Below are 17,198 nucleotides of genomic sequence, written 5' to 3'. Positions count from 1 at the left end.
AGTCCATAAAGAAAAAGGGGTCATTTTATTCATGAAAAATTCACATGTAAGGGGTTTTTAAATACCCCCCTTGAATGCACGTGATACATAGGGTTTCTTAGTAGTGCACCCCCTGAGAGAGAGAGTGTGTAAGGTTTCTCCTCAGTCCTAAAAGATGTATAAGCTCTCCTCTCAGTCCCCTGTAATCATCCCCTATTTCAGAATGCAAGAAAATAGTATTTTCCTTTGTTTTTGGCATAGAGAGAGAAAATATTCTAGAGAGAGGTAATTTAATTTTGAGATATTTTTGGATAAAAAATTTCTCCTTATATTTAAGATGAATTTCCCTAAAACAGAAGTCCAAAAGATTTTTCCAATGTGCATTAGAAATTAATTGAATATGTGTATAAGAGACCTTAGCTTATGGGTCCACATTTTCAGAAATTTTTGACTAAGGTCCAAATAAGGTTCTAAAGGGCCAATAGGATTAATCCAAGTGTTTCAACAAGAAAAATGCAAAGAATAAAAGAAAATCCCCCAAAAATGAGTAAATGCTCACATAAGATGAAGAGTTGACCAAGTACTGGGTTTATTAGTTAAAAAATGAGGTTTATTAGTAAAAAAAAATGAAAATTTTGACACCTTAGTAAGGAGGGAGGGGGATCATGAAGGAGGCGCCTAAATCAAATGATTAATTCTTATTTTTAATTCAAAAAAATTAGGATATTTTATCTCTCCTTCTTTTCAAACTCTCCTTTTCAAACTGGATCAAAAAGTGAGCTAAATTGGTCCAAAACTTGTCCAAAATGGATCAAACTAAAGCTGGAAGCCTCTAGATCCCAATTGGACTTGGTTGGTGGTCTCCCTCACCTTTAAATAGACCTTCATTCCTTTGTATTTTCATCTTTGTGTATTTACATGCCAGTATTATCTTCATTTTAGTGTAATTTTATTTTCCCTCTATTTTGCCTCTACTTTGGGAAGCTTTGGAGCTTCACAAATCTCCATCCTCCCTTGGAGATTACCCTCCCCATCTTGGTGGCCAAGCTTTCCTTGTGGGCTTCACTTCTTTTTAAAAGAATCAAGCCAAAAACCAAGGGTAAGCCTTATAGGAATGATAAATGGATATTTTTAAGATTAATCAAGAGGTTTAATTATAATGATGCTTATAATTATGTTTATAATTATGCTATGTATGCATAATAATTTTTTAAGTTTAAAATAGGAATTTCCACCACATTTCATAATTATGGGTATTTATTTAAAAGTAGAATTTTGAGAATTCTCAGAAAATGCAACGAAGCTATGGTAATTGTTTAAAAAAATGAATTTAATTTTATGCATAATTTTGTTAATACAAGAAGAGGAATTCCCATCGTATTCTAGGCATAAACATTTTTATGCTAAAAGAATGATTTTGTTACATTTGTGAAAAATACTTTTATGGTATTTATGCATAATTATTTAAATAGAGAAAAGATAAATTTTTGTTATATTTATCTTTACATATGTACATGCATAAAAATTTAGATTTAAAAAGAGAAATTTTCATGATATATTATGCACAAACATTTTAAATATTAAAAGAGGAATTTTGGTCATAATTCAAAATAGGTATATTCATATACATGGATATTTTTTTAAGAGGAATTTTCATCGTACTTTAATTAGGAAAATGCCCAAAGTAATTTCGGTGTTAAAAGAGAAGGTTTCACCATAATTCTACATAGAAATTTAGGGCATGTTGATGCCGAGTTTCAATTGGAGAAAATAATAATTTAGAATAATTCTATGAGAATAATTCAATAAAATGATGTATGCATATTCACAAATGGATCATTTAAAAAAGAATTATCTTTATAAAAATTCATTATTCACAAATAGAATTATTTATAATTCTATTATGTCCAAGAAAGAATGAATTCTCATAATTTTGGATTTTCCCTTACGAATGGAAATCACAGTTAATTTATCAAAAAAAACAAAGAATTATCTTTAGAAAATATCTTTAGGATTAAATTCGAGTAATTTAGGGTTAGACTACGACCGCGTGAGAAAGGTGGGCCAGTAAGATGCTTACCCATCTCTCGAATCAGAAATTAAGCAAAACCTTGTGACCATTCCCATTTCTTCATTACGAAGAATGGATTACCAGTGATCTAGAGAAGTTTTCCTTAGATGCGGAATCATCGAGAAATAAATCATAAATTCATTGTAATTGATGGGTGGGTTACCAAGATACTAGAATTGTGATTTTCATTAAGAAAGTCTGGATTATGAGAGAAAGGGTCTTATGGAATCAAACTCAATGGGAAATTCTTACTTGCATAGAAACTCTATTTTTTGAAAAAGGATTGTCTTACGCCAGAATGCTGGAGGAAGCATCTGGCTTATGGTTTAATCTAAGTAGAGTTATGTTGCAACAGCTGGCAGCAGAGCGGGGAGTCATCAAAGGATGTCTCCTGCGTGTGGCAAAGCCTGCCAAGGTCTTGACCAGCCTTGGTATAGTTAAAATGGTGCGCTTCCGCCGGTACGATGGGCGAGGGCTGACGAAGCGATCTCTGAGTGAAGTGCTAGGACACCTAAGGAGGATCCTAGAGGGTTCTAACTAGGCGATGCATGGGCTTGCGGGTTGCTAGGACACCCATACGTATGTTGAGGAAGATATGGATGGACTGGTAAGGAATTATCTATGTGAACTAGAACTTAAAATTGGATCTCATTGGTTGACTAGTTGGTCTTCAACAACGGAGAGTCCGGATGACATTTTGATTGTAAAACATTGGACTAGAATTTTGAGGATTATGATGGAAACATTATGGTTTCATTCCAATTCTATTTTAAAGACAGCTGAATCTATGAAAAAGACAATTTCATATTGGGTGTGTAAGTGGTGTGTCTATTTTGTATTTTGCTTGAGTGCCAGCTAGGGGGCCTGAGAACTCTTTTCCCTGATACCCGGGATAAAACACAACCAAATTTTTATAAAAAGGGATCCCACCAATTCAGTGGTTGGGCGGTTGGCTAACCCATGGGCTGGTTAGGCTGGATCGGTGGATTCCTACAATAAATTTAGATACGTTCAAGTTATGCTAGTTAGAGTAAGTCCCATGAAGATTCTTGTTCTATGGGAAAGAATCAACGGCTATGCCTCGCTTAAGGGAAAAAAAAGCGACGATTTCTATAAACCAAGTGCAAGTCCCTTCCTTGATCTGGCCATGTGACCTAACGGGTTCGGTCAGAATAGAAAGAATAGTTAAGGGCTTGACCCGTTAGATAAAATTTTCATTAGAAGATTTTTCAGGGTGGAATCGCCCGAGTTTTCTAGGCAAGGGAAGTATTTCCAGTCTCTGTTTCGGAGGAACCACGAATGTCTTTTTCGGACATTCGTGGTGGGCGAGGCCCCGAGTGGGAAATCCTACCCTGCACAAGAGGTTGCTACTTCTGCTACTAGCTCCCTGAAATCCGGTGCGGAGGGGGCAGGGGTCTGAGAGAGAGAGAGAGAGAGAGAGAGAGAGAGAGAGAGAGAGAGAGAGAGAGAGAGAGAGAGAGAGAGAGAGAGAGAGAGAGAGAGAGAGAGAGAGAGAGAGAGAGAGAGAGAGAGAAATAGTAAGATGGGAGAGAGAGGCTCTGTTCTAGTCAAAACCAAAAGTAAAAAGAGGAAAGTGATGTTATTCGGGTTTTTAAAATTTTCATCGGTTTATACATAAAAAAAGTGTCGGTATGTTTATTACCCAGTGTCGGCAATATGAGTGTCAGTATGGGCATTGGTTTCATCAGTATGATCATCGGTATGGGCGCCTGTATTCAACGTTTATATCGATGCCCATACTGACACATATATCGGCACAATAATTTCTTTAATGTTCTGAACTTCATGGGAAAAATAGTAACCCTACATATCGACTCATAATTCATACTCCTACTTAAAGGGAGCTCCATAACATTTCTCTTGATCCCCATTACATTTCTTTATAATATCTCTCTTGATCCCCACCATTACATTTCTCTTAATCTCTCTCCATTTTGTCAATGGAACATGTAAACAACCACAGGAGAGCAAGCTAAATCTAGGTGTAGAAAGGAAAGATGGCAAACATAATGAAATGGAAATGAAAGCAATGAACAAGTACTTACATGTAGACCAAGATAGGTTGACTTGATTGATGTGACACACAAGAAAGTATATCACTCTTATAGAGTGAACACACACACTCAAGTACCATATGCTTATGGGATAACTCCCAAAGTGACACGTGGCACTCTCACAAAAAGGCTCACAAATACACACTCTTTGACTATGATTTCCTCAACATCCCCCCTCCAAGCAAAGAGTGGGAGACCCAACACGCAAGGAGTAGACCGATCCCCCCTCCACCGCAATACTGCAAAGAGCAAGTCCAACTATCCAACACCTCCTGTGTGATAGTGACTTCTGAGTCAGCTTGCGAGACCGACAGTGAGAACCATCACTCGTCACCCCCCTTACTTTGAACTGGGTGTCAATACATCATATCAAAGTAAAACCAATACACATTTTTGGGGGACAACCCAGGGCAGAGGACCCTTATTGACCATCACACATCACATTGTCTATTTCATCCATTTTATGCATAATGCAAGGGCAGAGCACCCATACACACATAGAAGAAATCAGAAACAATAATCTTTGTCATCCTCATCGAGGGTGACATGGGCAGTAAGTGTATGAATGTTGTCAATGGCGGGAATCTTGTTTGGTGGATCAGTAGCACAGCGGCAACAAGATTAGCATGGTGTTGTTCTTGTGCTTCTTCTTGGAGCAATTGGCTTCAATATGACCTTTTCGATTACAGTATCTGCATATGATGTTCTTGTTTGCTTTCCATCTGCTAGTGGAGATAAGTGCCTCTTCAGTGCTTGAGGTCAAGGATGTAGAAGTGGTTTCCTTGTTTTGGCGGTTTTTCTCAATGAGAAGAGCAACCAAGTCATCATATGTAGTAGCAGCCAGGCGTAATACTTCAATGGTCTGCTCAAAGTGAGAAATGCCTTGCATGCTTTTGATTAGTACTGCCATCTTGTCCTCATTATTTGGAGAACTCTTCAAACTTGATAATTAATGAACAAGAGAATTAAATTTGTAGAGATGATCACTTAGCTCTTCATCGTCTTGCATTTTTAGCTCATAAAACTTCAATTTCAGAAAAACTTTGAAATTAGTGACCCTGTTACCAAAGATGCTCTCCAATCGATGCCAGATCTCCTTAGCCGTGGATGTAAAGTCGACCTGATGAATGAGAGACTCCGCGAAGCAGAGACCAATGAGGGCAATGGCTTTTGCATTTTGCTGCTTCCAAATTTTTCTTTGTGGCTGATCAAGTGCATCAATTGTGTTGTCAACAACATCCCAGACTCCTTCACTAAGTAGCTGCATCTTAGTTTGCCATGTGGGAAAGCCTTCCCCCTTGAACTTATCCATGAACACTGTACTAGAAGATAGCGAAGTCATGACTCAAATCTGAACTGAAAACTTACTATTTTTGCAATGGAATTCAGCTCAAAAGACTTGATGGTGCAGCAGATGGGTAGGAAGCTTTTAGCTTCATGTGAAAGCACCCCTATCTGTGGTGAAGTGCTCTGCAGATGCGAGAAGCACAGGTCCTCCTGGCTCACCACGATGTCGCTCTGTAGTGAGCACTGAGCCGTTGCCCACAACCCACAGGGAGTCCGCATTCACCAGCTCCTGCATCCACTCCGGCCCGCACGCCAGCAGCACCTCGTTGGTAGGACACTCGTCGCGCAGTTGAATCTAACGAGGGCCACGACTAGTAATCTGCTGATGCGAGGAGCTTGATGCTGTTGAGCATAGGTGAAGCTAAGCGATAGTGATGATGCTCATGTACTTAACATGGGAGTAGCTCTTATCTCTAGTGCAGCAGCTCTGCAGGTTGTAGTTAGCTTGGAGATGGGCAAGCACCTCAGAAAGCTGGCTATTTGCACAGCATGAAGACAGACAAGATCACGGAGATGAGGGCGAGAGGGTGGTTGTTGGCAGTGGGCAGCTTGTGGGAGAGGCAGGCGATGAGTGAGGTCGTCATTCATGGGAGTGGGAAACCAAAGGAGAAAGACCAACTTCCATTTGTGGGTCGGCCTTCACCCCCAAGGGTTTCCCCTGGAGAAGCATGGCTTTGATACCACATGAAGGAATAGGAGAGCAAGCTAACTCTAGGTGCAGAAAGGAAAGATGGCAAACATAATGAAATGGAAATGAAAGCAATGAACAAGTACTTACATGTAGACCATGATAGCTTGACTTGATTGATGTGACACACAAGAAAACACATCACTCTTATAGAGTGAACACGCAAGAAAGTACATCACTCTCTTATAGAGTGAACACACACACTCAAGTACCATATGCTTATGGGATAACTCCCAAAGTGACATGTGGCACTCTCTCACACAAAGGCTCACAAATACACACTCTTTGACTATGATTTCCTCAACAATGGAGTCACAAATGCAAGAGGATATAAAACCACACACAAAAGAAGATTTTGTGGAAGAGCTAATCAAAGCAATGTTTGATGGTAATGCATAGGATGATGGATAAGACACGATGTTTATGGAAGCATCTTCAAACTCTTAGTTTAATACGATTGTTTGATGGAGAGAGAACATCAAAGTTACAATCTTACTTGGCATATTCAAACTCTTAGTTCAATACGGTTGTTTGATGGAGCAAAAACATCAAAGTGACAAGCTTACTTGGCGTTGCTCAATCTACAATCGCTTTATGGTTGGTAAGATGTAAGCGTCTTAGAATTATTCAAGTAATATTCTATATATCCTCTTTCCAATTCCTCTTTCTCTTTCTCTTTCTTAATCTCATCCTATTTCAAAAAACAAACTAGCTAACATACATTGTCAGTCATAATTTGCAAGGTTATTGAAATATATAATATTATCGGAGAGAAACTCTATGCTTGAGTCACGAGATGATGCAAAGAAGATTCTAAGCATTAGGAATTTTTTGGACCCAAAAAGGGCCTCCTAAGGATTCTTAATTTTAAGGGATTAGAGCTTAAAAAGCTGGGCTTAAGGGAGACAAAGGCTATGATGACCCCTATTTTTTGCCTTGCCACATCAGCCATACCCCCTAGTTTCACTTTTTAAAGGGAATATTCTCATACTCTCTCTCTCTTACTTTTTGACTTTTCTCATACTTTCTCTCTTACTTTTTGAATTTTTTATCTTCACTCTCTACAAATTGAATCTTTCTTGTCAGTTTGAAATCTCCTTTCTCATTAACTCCCACCATATCTCCCTTCCACATCAGCAAAACATTCTCGTATTTAGGTGGGTCCCAAAAACTGAAAATTTTTTATTTTTTATTTTTTATTTTACATTTTGAGGTGGAAAAAACACCACCCAACCAATATGTATGATGAAAATAAATTTTTCCCTCCAAATGCAAAGAGGATTACCATATCTGCCACAAGGACATGCAACTAGCTCGGCGCATCGAGGCGAGCGAGACATGATCTAGAGATCTTAGATGTTAACCTTTTTTTTGAAGCAACTCTTTTGTTTCAAACCCCCCTTTGTAACAAGCCTATCTGGCTTTCATTTGTAACCTTCTGATAATTAAAATTTTAAGTTTCTCTTACAATGTCTCGGTGTCATCATGTTTGTTTAACATGGAGGGTCTATCATGTGCCAGTTTGTCACCCAAGGCATCAGAAATGCTCCTAGAGTACTGAGAGGAAGCTATGCTAGAATAGTGCGAATTTGGCCTCTGCAACGGCGATGTAGGCTCAAAATTCGCATTGTTCTGGCACTTCTTTCCTAGCCACTCAAGATCATTTCTGATGCATTTATAATGAAGTTGAGCACACTAATTGTGAGAAACAGTAGTTTATAAGATAAAAATACCTTTAATCATGTGTAAAAGTATAGTGTTTATCATCCAATGCATTAGAATTGCTCCTAGAGGACTGGGGAAGCTATGCCAGAACAGTGCGAATTTAGGCTCTGCAGCCAGTGGTGCAGGCTCAAAATTCGCACTGTTCTGGCACTGCTCCCCTAGCCACTCAGGATCATTTTTGATGCATTTATAATGAAGTTGAGTACATTAATTGTGAGAAACAATAGTTTATAAGATAAAAACAGCTTTAATCATGTGTAAAATTACATTGTTTGTCATCGAATGCATCAGAATTGCTCCTGGAGGACTGGGGAAGCTATGCCGGAACAGTGCAAATTTAGGCTCTGCAACGGCGGTGCTGCAGGCTCAAAATTTGCACTGTTCTGGCACTGCTCCCCGAGCCACTCAGGATCATTTCTGATGCATTTATATAATGAAGTTGAGTATACTAATTGTGAGAAACAATAGTTTATAAGATAAAAACAGCTTTAATCATGTGTAAAATTACATTGTTTGTCATCCAATGCATTAGAATTGATCCTGGAGGACTGGGAAAGCTATGCCAGAACAATGCGAATTTAAGCTCTGCAGCGACAGTGCATGCTCAAAATTCGCACTGTTCTGGCACTGCTCCCCCATCCACTCAGGATCATTTCTGATGTATTAATGAAGTTGAGTACATTAATTATAAAAATAGTAATTTACAAAATAAAAATACCTTTAATCATGTATAAAAATACATTATTTATCATCCAATGCATCAGAATTGCTCTTGGAGGGCTGGGAAAGCTATGCCAGAACAGTGTGAATTTGGGCTCTACAACAGCGGTGCAGGCTCAAAATTCACACTGTTCTAGCACTGCTCCCCTAGCCACTCAGAATCATTTTTGATGCATTTATAATCAAGTTGAGTACATTGATTATGAGAAACAGTAATTTACAAGATAAAAATACCTTTAATCATGTGTAAAAATACATTATTTGTCATCCAATGCATCATAATTACTCCTGAAGGGCTAGGGAAGCTGTGCCAAAACAGCGAGAATTTGGGCTCTACAATAGCAGTGCAGGCTTAAAATTTGCACTGTTCTCTGGTTCTCTGGCACTGCTCCCCCAGGCTCCCAGGGTCATTTCTGATGCATTCACAAAAACATTGATGGTACAAACTAGAAAAAACAATGATATACTTGATGAAAATAAGTTTGTAAAAATTGTATTGTATTCATAATAAGAAGTGATACATCATCTTTACAAAAGCTTTCTTACAATATTGAGCTTCCTTCTCTTGTTATTGGACAGAGTGTGCTCAAGGAGTGATTGGGCTATTTCTTGAGGATCCTCTATTCCTATGCTTTTGGCTATCCCTATACGAGCAAGAAGCTTACCCCTAAATCCAGAACCAAAAACATCGAAGGCAAGGGATTTTTTAATCAGAACTATACATTTGGTGCTTTGTGCCATAGAGGCTACACAGAGCACCTTAGAGAGGGCTTTCAAAAAGAAGAGAGTGAAGGTAGATTGAGGGGTGTAGTCCCTGTGGTGGATAATGGTGATGCCATCCACAAGAAGTCGACCAAGATAGTGCGCCAACGCAGCATCATGTCCATGGACCTTGGCCTGGTCTCTGTGCTGGCCGCCGCCTCTCCCAGCAAATGCGTCAATTTCAACCACCCTCTGCAATCAAAAGAAAAATCAAAATATTTTCCTATACATAATTACAAATGTTTCTAGGTTGTAAAAGGTCAATTATTACCTCTTGCTCAATGTCTTCTTTTGCCAAAGTGCTGGTGGGGGCGGAGAGGTCAATCGAGGACTTAGCCTCATGCTTTTTTGGTGCTTTGGTCTCCTCCATCACTCCAACAGCAAGGGTATCCTTTTCAGCCTCTAGCTTGTCTTGTAAGGTTGTGAATTCCTCCTTTGGAACTAGGGCTTGCTCTGCGGTCTCAACCACAGTTTCCTTGACCAAAGCAACTGTCTCTACGATAGATTCTCTAAATATAGCACTATCTAGGTGAGGATGAGGTTAGACGTATCAAGGTCCACCTCACATTGCGTGCATATAATGCCCAAGAATTCATCCATTCTCAAGCCAGCTGCCTTTTCAAGGTCATGAAGAAATAAGTATTCTTCACCTTCCACCACAATGGTGCTCAAGAGATTGATCATAAGCTCTGGCGGCACCTTGCTCTCCTCGTGTGGGGAAGATGGCCCCGCATCTTCTACTACAGTGGGCTGTTTAGTTGTAGATTGTGCACCCTCTGGAAAGTGCTCTGATGCAAGCTGCTCTTCTACACCAGCACTCGTTCCTACTGCCTTCAGTTCCTTGTCATCTCTCAAATACCCTGTCAACTGCAATGCAGGCATCTCTACCTCCTCATCCGAATCCTCATCTCGCTGATGTGTGAGGAACACAAAATTGGCGAGCCATGAGAGGAACCTAGTTCCGAAATTGCCCTTCCCCAACCTCTTCACCTCCTGCTTATTGAAGGTACAGTAAGCTCCTACGGGGATATAGATGTCGATGAAGCGTTCAAGGTGCTGGATGTAGGGGCAGACATATTGTTGAATGTACTTAAGCAGCTCAACAGGCACCCATCGATCATTGGGGCAATGGGAAAAGGAGATGGAGTGGGGAGCCAAGTATTGCTCCATGTATGCAATCTGCGTCTCATAATGTTGGGACGCAAGGGCGAGCAACTTTTCAAAGTCGACTTCACCCTCACGAGAGAACATGACAAAGAGCTCGCTCTTGCTCACCCACGGGGTGGTGGAGAGGAACTCACAGAAGTTGTCAAAGTGGGTAGCCATGTGAATGCAAAGAGATAGTGTGAGCTCGTGCTGCTTGGTTTCTATCGCGTGAAAATGAGAAAGAAGGCATCTTTGGCTATTTATAGTTAAAATTGAAAGTTTGGCCTTTTCACACTAGACCGCTAGACAAAAAAATTATAGTTTGCAAAAATATTAAGATTTCAGAATAAAGAGGGATAGAGTTTCTGCAGCAATGGAGAGGGAGGGAGCTTGAGAGAGAGAGAGAGAGGAAGATTGAGAGAGGGAGGGAGCTTGAGAAGGAGGGAGAGCTTGAGAGGGATGGAGTTTCTGCAACAATGGAGAGCTTAGAAAAGGAAGAAAGAGGGAGAGGGAGCTTGAGACTGAGGGAGCTTGACAACAAGGAGGGAGAGCTTGAGAGGTATGAAGTTTCTGCAGCAATGGAGAGCTTAGAAGAGGAAGAAAGAGGTTCGAAATGAGCTTTCCAAACCTAGAGTATGTTGGGGGGAAGTTTGAGAGGGAAAACACACTTTTGGGAAAAAAATAAAAATTTTCAATTTTTAGGGTTTTTAATCTGCGCGATTCTAGGTGGGGGGACCTCTAAGTTTGGGCCCAAGAGGTAGGGGGACAAGAGTAGTAATTAGGCCCCATTAGGAAACCAAAGCCTAGGCCCCCTAGGGTCAAAGAAGTAAAAAATGTGCACCCAGCCCTCTTCCTATTGGTCCATTCCTAATCAAGTTAATCCAAGAGGCCCTCTTTGGGTCCAAAAAATTCCTAATGGTTCCATTGGTATAGAACTTACTACATTTGTATACATGCATGCCTAAATGATTGCATCCTCTTTTTTGGAGATCTTAGTGAACTCTCCACATGTCTAAAATGTGGTCCTCTTAACAATATAGATAAGATTTACAAGACGGAACCATTCCTTGTACACTTCTCAGTCATCCTAAGAATCCAACACATGTTTAAGTGTAAGTCCCCATAGCAGAGCTCATGACTTGTTGGCATGCTAAAAATCAATCCACAGATGGCATCTTATGCATTGCTGATTGCGCTACATGGACACATTGAGGAGACATGTCCTAAAGGAAGAGCCTTGATATATACATCTTGGTTTGGCAATGGATAGGATTAACCCATTTGGTTTGTGTTCCACATCATGGAGCACTTGGCTAGTGATATTGGTAAATTATAATATCCATCGATGGTTGACCATTAAAAAGAGACATATCTTGCTTGGTTTATTATTTCGTGGAAAGTACAAAGTTAAAAAATGGACATGTACATGGCACCCTTAGTAGAAGAATTACAAACCTTATGGGTAGGCATCCCTATTCATGACATGTCTAAACGTCTCAAAATAGATCAGCAATTATTAAGGGAATACTGTTGTGGACTATGCACGACTATTCGGGCTTAGGCTAGTGCTCAGGTTAGTAGCAAATTCAAATTTCCATGACAGTAAAGATAGATTTTCACATGATCATAATGTAACTAAATGGTGTACATAGACCTTGCTACTAGCTAATACCATGCATGTGGACCTCGATTGGTGGATGTGCATCATTCTCCAACTCCAAAGAAGATGATCTGTCAGGGGCATGTTGCATTATCCACTATGGGATGGAAATCTCAATCGACCACCTCATAGAGTGAAAGCAAGTGATTGGTTGGAATTATCGAGAAGTAAGGATAATGAAGAACCTATAGATGGAATGAAGAGACTCTCCCATTTTCACCAACTCTCTTACTAGAATGATTGATTCATCAATCATCTTTTGGATCCCATGAATATATTCGAAAGTATCGGAAGCATCATTTGGGAACATTTGATTAGAGATAAAGACAGTAAGGGTGCTCGAGATGATTTGAAGGAAGTTAGAAAGATGGAAGCTTCATGGGCACAAGTAGATGAATCAAGCAAAGTAGTCCATTATTTGGTATGCCAAATTATGCTCATTGTTGAGAAGGGGGTTGTATAAGAAGCTAAGCTTATGTGAACACTAAAGTCTAACGAGAATGGCATAATTTTTTGTAGGTATATACAACTCATTTTCTCTCTCCTTTTTTACAACTATATACAACTCGTCTCTCTCCTTTATCACATATCTCCTAAAGTCTCAAAACTACCACAAGTTTTTACAGGTATATACAACTCGTTTTCTCTCTCCTTCATCATATATATATTCATTACTAACATATATGTGTCACATTACAATTTGTGTTTTTTTTTACAATTAAATATTGCATAAATGAAGATATTAGAAGGGTTATTTACAAGATCAGTGTCTTCATTCGATGGATATCCTTGAAGGAGATAAACTCATAAACAATTGCATATGTAAGAAAGAACTCCTTAGAAGTAGCGTGTTTGATTGAGAAGCACTTTCTAACGAGCATTCTTACCATTTAGATGCAGTTGCTCCTACATGTAGTTGAGGAGGTTGTGATTCTTAGCGCTGTTCATAGCCGATGGATGTTTTTCTTGGAGAGATTCATGCAGACTTTAAAGGGATTTGTTTGACAAAGGGCAAGGCCAGAAAAGAGCATGGCAAAAGTTTGGTTAGTACGAGAATCATTAGTGTATTTCCTCGAGTTCCTTAGACATATTGATCCAGACGTACCTTGACTTAAGCACAACAAAGAGGATGAATGGATAGTTGGAGAGGTATCACAAGGCAAAGAGTTGATTAACTTGCAAGATGGATGAGATATTATGAGACAAGATCAATAGATTTTGTATATTAAATTCTCCAAAAAAAAAAATGGCTTGATAAATATAAAGAGGCACAAGTAGAGACATTAAATGCATGAATTTTTTTTAGGAGAAGACATTGACATCTTCCATATCCTCTTGAGCTTGCTTAACTCCCTAACAATATGCCACTTAGATGACTAGAACAAACTTTAAGGAAAGCATGCGAGGATAGTTGGAGAGGTATCACAAGGCAAAGAGTTGATTAACTTGCAAGATGGATGAGATATTATGAGACAAGATCAATAGATTTTGTATATTAAATTCTCCAAAAAAAAAATGGCTTGATAAATATAAAGAGGCACAAGTAGAGACATTAAATGCATGAATTTTTTTTAGGAGAAGACATTGACATCTTCCATATCCTCTTGAGCTTGCTTAACTCCCTAACAATATGCCACTTAGATGACTAGAACAAACTTTAAGGAAAGCATGCGAGGATGGTGAACGCATGCGAAGAAGAGATGAATTTGCAAGAGGATGTGATTGGCATGCACATAAATCAAACGAACACAAATATTCTATGATTAATTTTCTGGACGTATAATTAAAATAACACTCTTTAAATGTTTTTTTGTATATGTAATGTAGTATAAAAAATATGGAGCACTATGGTCGCATGGACATCATTTTCATGTGGAGTGAATAGATAAGAAAAGAACAACTTTTGAATATGGAGTAATGTCTAACTTTGAACAAGAGAACCAAGCTGATTCAATCTTGATTATTGTGAAACTATACAAGCCATAATTGGAGTTAGATTTAGACACTTTTTCATTCTTAATGTGCAAAGGTTTAAAGTGGTCACACCAATGGTCCAACCACAACAATGAGAAGAGACATTAGTGAATTAGTTGCAATTGACTCCACTAAGTTGTGGACAAGTCTTCAAGATACATTTGTACTACCACAACAATGTGAGAGATAAATACTTTATCTTTTGTAGCGTGCACTTAGTGAGAGATAAATACTTGTTAAAAGAATAACACATAATTTTCAACTAAACCCTTCAAATTAGAAATGGTGGTATGTAATTCAAGTTCTCCTTGTAACAAACAAAATTTTGAAGATAAGAGACTTGAAGAAGGAAACTATTCCTAAAGGATCTCTAAGGGGGGGAGTAAATCATACCCTGCACACATAATGAATTATTAGATCCTGAAACCCAAGATTCACAGATTAGAGATCACGCTCATGATTATGAAGAAATTCACGATGATGTCGAAAATCATGATGCTGAACACCATAATGACAATGATGATGACTTATCCAAATCCATTGATAGTATCTCCTCATATGCTTTTATGGATGTTGAATTACCTTTTACAGGCTACCACCCGCGATGGAACCTAGGTAATGTAGAGGCCATCCTAGACACCGATATAGATGGTAATGACACCATTACCCTCGGCTCCCACATGCGGACAGAGCAGGGACGTGGAGGAGATGAAGCCACCACTATCAACATGGCCCTCCACAGAATTGGAAACACGTCGCTAACACAAGGCTGCTGCCTTCACCCAAGCAAGACACAAGAAATTACTTGAGGGCCATACATTTGCTTCACACGGGGAGGGTGGCAATACAAAGAAAGTTAAATATAGGCATAGGTTAATCTCGAGGCATGGGTAATCCAACTACTCATGAACGACCTAACCCATACTAGAGATGTATTAACGAGAATGACCGGGGCTTGGGTAATCCAACTACTAATGAATGAAGTGACTGTATTAACGAGAATGACAGAACAACTTTTCCAATCCCAGAAGTAGCAGTCAAAACACAAAGGCTACAACATTTGCAGTGGCCAAGGAACCGAACTTGAAGAGTATGCCAGGATGGACAAAGGTTCAAGGCCACCATCCACGATCATCAGTCCATGCATGCCACGCCCTACAATAAAACCCTCCACCAAAAAGGACGAAGGCAAATGTCCCGCCTACAAGAAGCCCTTGAAAGTCCTAATTGAAGATTAGCCTTCAAGCTAACGACAATACAGCGAAAAATTGTGTTCAACTGCCCCGTGGCATACACCCTCCGTCAACTGCCACGTGTCGTATACCCTTCGTCATTCTCGTGTGAAGGTAGACAATCTGATGCCAATCCCATCTTGTAGAAGGAGGCGTCGACAGGCAAAAACAGTGGCACATTCCCATTGCTTGCTAGTCATGGGCAGGGAGACAACAAGGAGACAAGTCAGATTCTCTGCAGAAAGGCGTTAACAACACAGTCTATTGATCATGATGACCTACCCATCTGCAACTGGTTTGGGATCTGCAGCTCAGAAGCAGGCTTAATATCGCCACAACCAATTGGTCCCAATATATAGTTGACTGGAATTGAAATAACTTCGTTTACAAACTGAACCTATATGTCGCACGTATTCAAAGGTTACGGGTACAAATCCAGCAAAAGCCAAGACAGGAATACGAGGAGAGGTTCGTGCTACAAGCTTGAAATTACAGGGACAAGCCAGGGAGAGGTTCGTGCTACAGGCTTGAAATTACAGGGACAAGCCAGAGTCATCATCGCCACTGGGGAGGCTGGACGCGTAGACGAAGAAGAGGGCCCAAATGAGAGTGGCCACGCCAAGTAAAATCCACACCAGCAAGGGGTTGCTAATGCCCAGGCCCAGGCCCGTCCCTTCAGTGGACAACCGGTCGTCAACCAAGGCCAGCGCCGATCCGCCGTGTGAAGCTGCAGAAGCCAATGTGGACGCCAATGCTATCAGCCCATTGCTACTCCTTTTAACCTCCGGTCTCTCTGCAGAGACCGTGATGCGGCATTTGGAAAGCGAAGACAGACCTACACAGAGCATCCAGCTCGTATCAGCATACACTGTGAGGCCCTCCTAGATCGGTATGTATTACACAGCGTTGAACAGCTAAGAAAGGCGGCTGGAAGAGTATGAAAACTTACCGGCAACTGGCACTACTGCGGCCCTCAGTCTGGTTGAATCGAGGGGTTGGCCAACAAAGGCAGTAGGAACCGCGGACGCAGAGGTGGCTGTCGCAGTAGCCATAACTGTGCTCGCGAGAGGCACGCAGAATCGGTCGCTAATAGTAGTAGGGATAGAGGAAACAGTGAGCAAGATAGGGTGCAATCTCGTTCCTAGCCAATCACACTCGTTGAATAACAACTATAGAAAAATGGTAAAATAGTGTAATTTTGCAAAATATGTATGCCTTGATTTGTTGGACAACACAAGCCAATCCGTTTCCTTTTTTGTCCTCCACACAAAGGTGAAGCCCCTAGGGATGGTGTCGTGTCCGTGGAGTTTGAGGGCCACACAAAGTTTACGAAGTGGTTCGGTGTCAATTTGTTAGGATGAGATTTAGTAGCTCTTTGGCTATATAGAAATTTGAAAATTTTGCTATGAAGATGGATGCACAACTAATCTACTAGTTGTGATGACAAAAAATTATTATGTTATGCAAATCAAGCGTGGAAAACTTAATCAATTCTGTCATGCCAATGTACTAAAATTTTCTATAAATTTATTTCTTCAAGTAGTAATAAATTTCTTTGTTGGTGTAGAGTCCCATTTGATATGGCATCTCTAATAATATTGCTTGTTTATTAATGCAAGGTTAGGCAATGCTAAATTTTATTTGTATCAAATTTTTGCTATACTTGTTCGATGGTTGTATATCCCCTTGCTCTAAATGCCTATGTAATTTTCTCTATCATCTCTACACTATTATTCTCACTATTTTGGCCTTTGCCACAACATTCACCCACCACGTGTCACTGTCTATGCCATCTCATTTTGCTATGTGGCAGGAGTGT

At 39.9% G+C, this 17,198-nt stretch overlaps 1 protein-coding gene across 1 annotated transcript; it reads right to left on the bottom strand.

Annotated features, from left to right (window-relative positions):
- Positions 1 to 15,721: 15,721 nt before the first annotated feature.
- On the bottom strand, positions 15,722 to 16,522 carry LOC147630972 (photosystem II reaction center W protein, chloroplastic-like). The gene is made up of 2 exons (XM_086809322.1): positions 16,329 to 16,522; positions 15,722 to 16,214 (listed from the first exon to the last, which is right to left on the bottom strand). The coding sequence occupies exons 1-2, from the start codon at positions 16,429 to 16,431 to the stop codon at positions 15,913 to 15,915; spliced, it is 405 nt and encodes a 134-aa protein (XP_086665448.1). The 5' UTR covers positions 16,432 to 16,522; the 3' UTR covers positions 15,722 to 15,912.
- Between the last annotated feature and the right edge of the window lie 676 nt (positions 16,523 to 17,198).

Source organism: Cibotium barometz, chromosome 15 (assembly GCF_041138505.1).
Source record: "Cibotium barometz isolate CiBa-2024 chromosome 15, ASM4113850v1, whole genome shotgun sequence".
Taxonomy (NCBI): Eukaryota; Viridiplantae; Streptophyta; class Polypodiopsida; order Cyatheales; family Cibotiaceae; genus Cibotium; species Cibotium barometz.
This window is presented reverse-complemented; position numbering and strand designations above follow the sequence as displayed.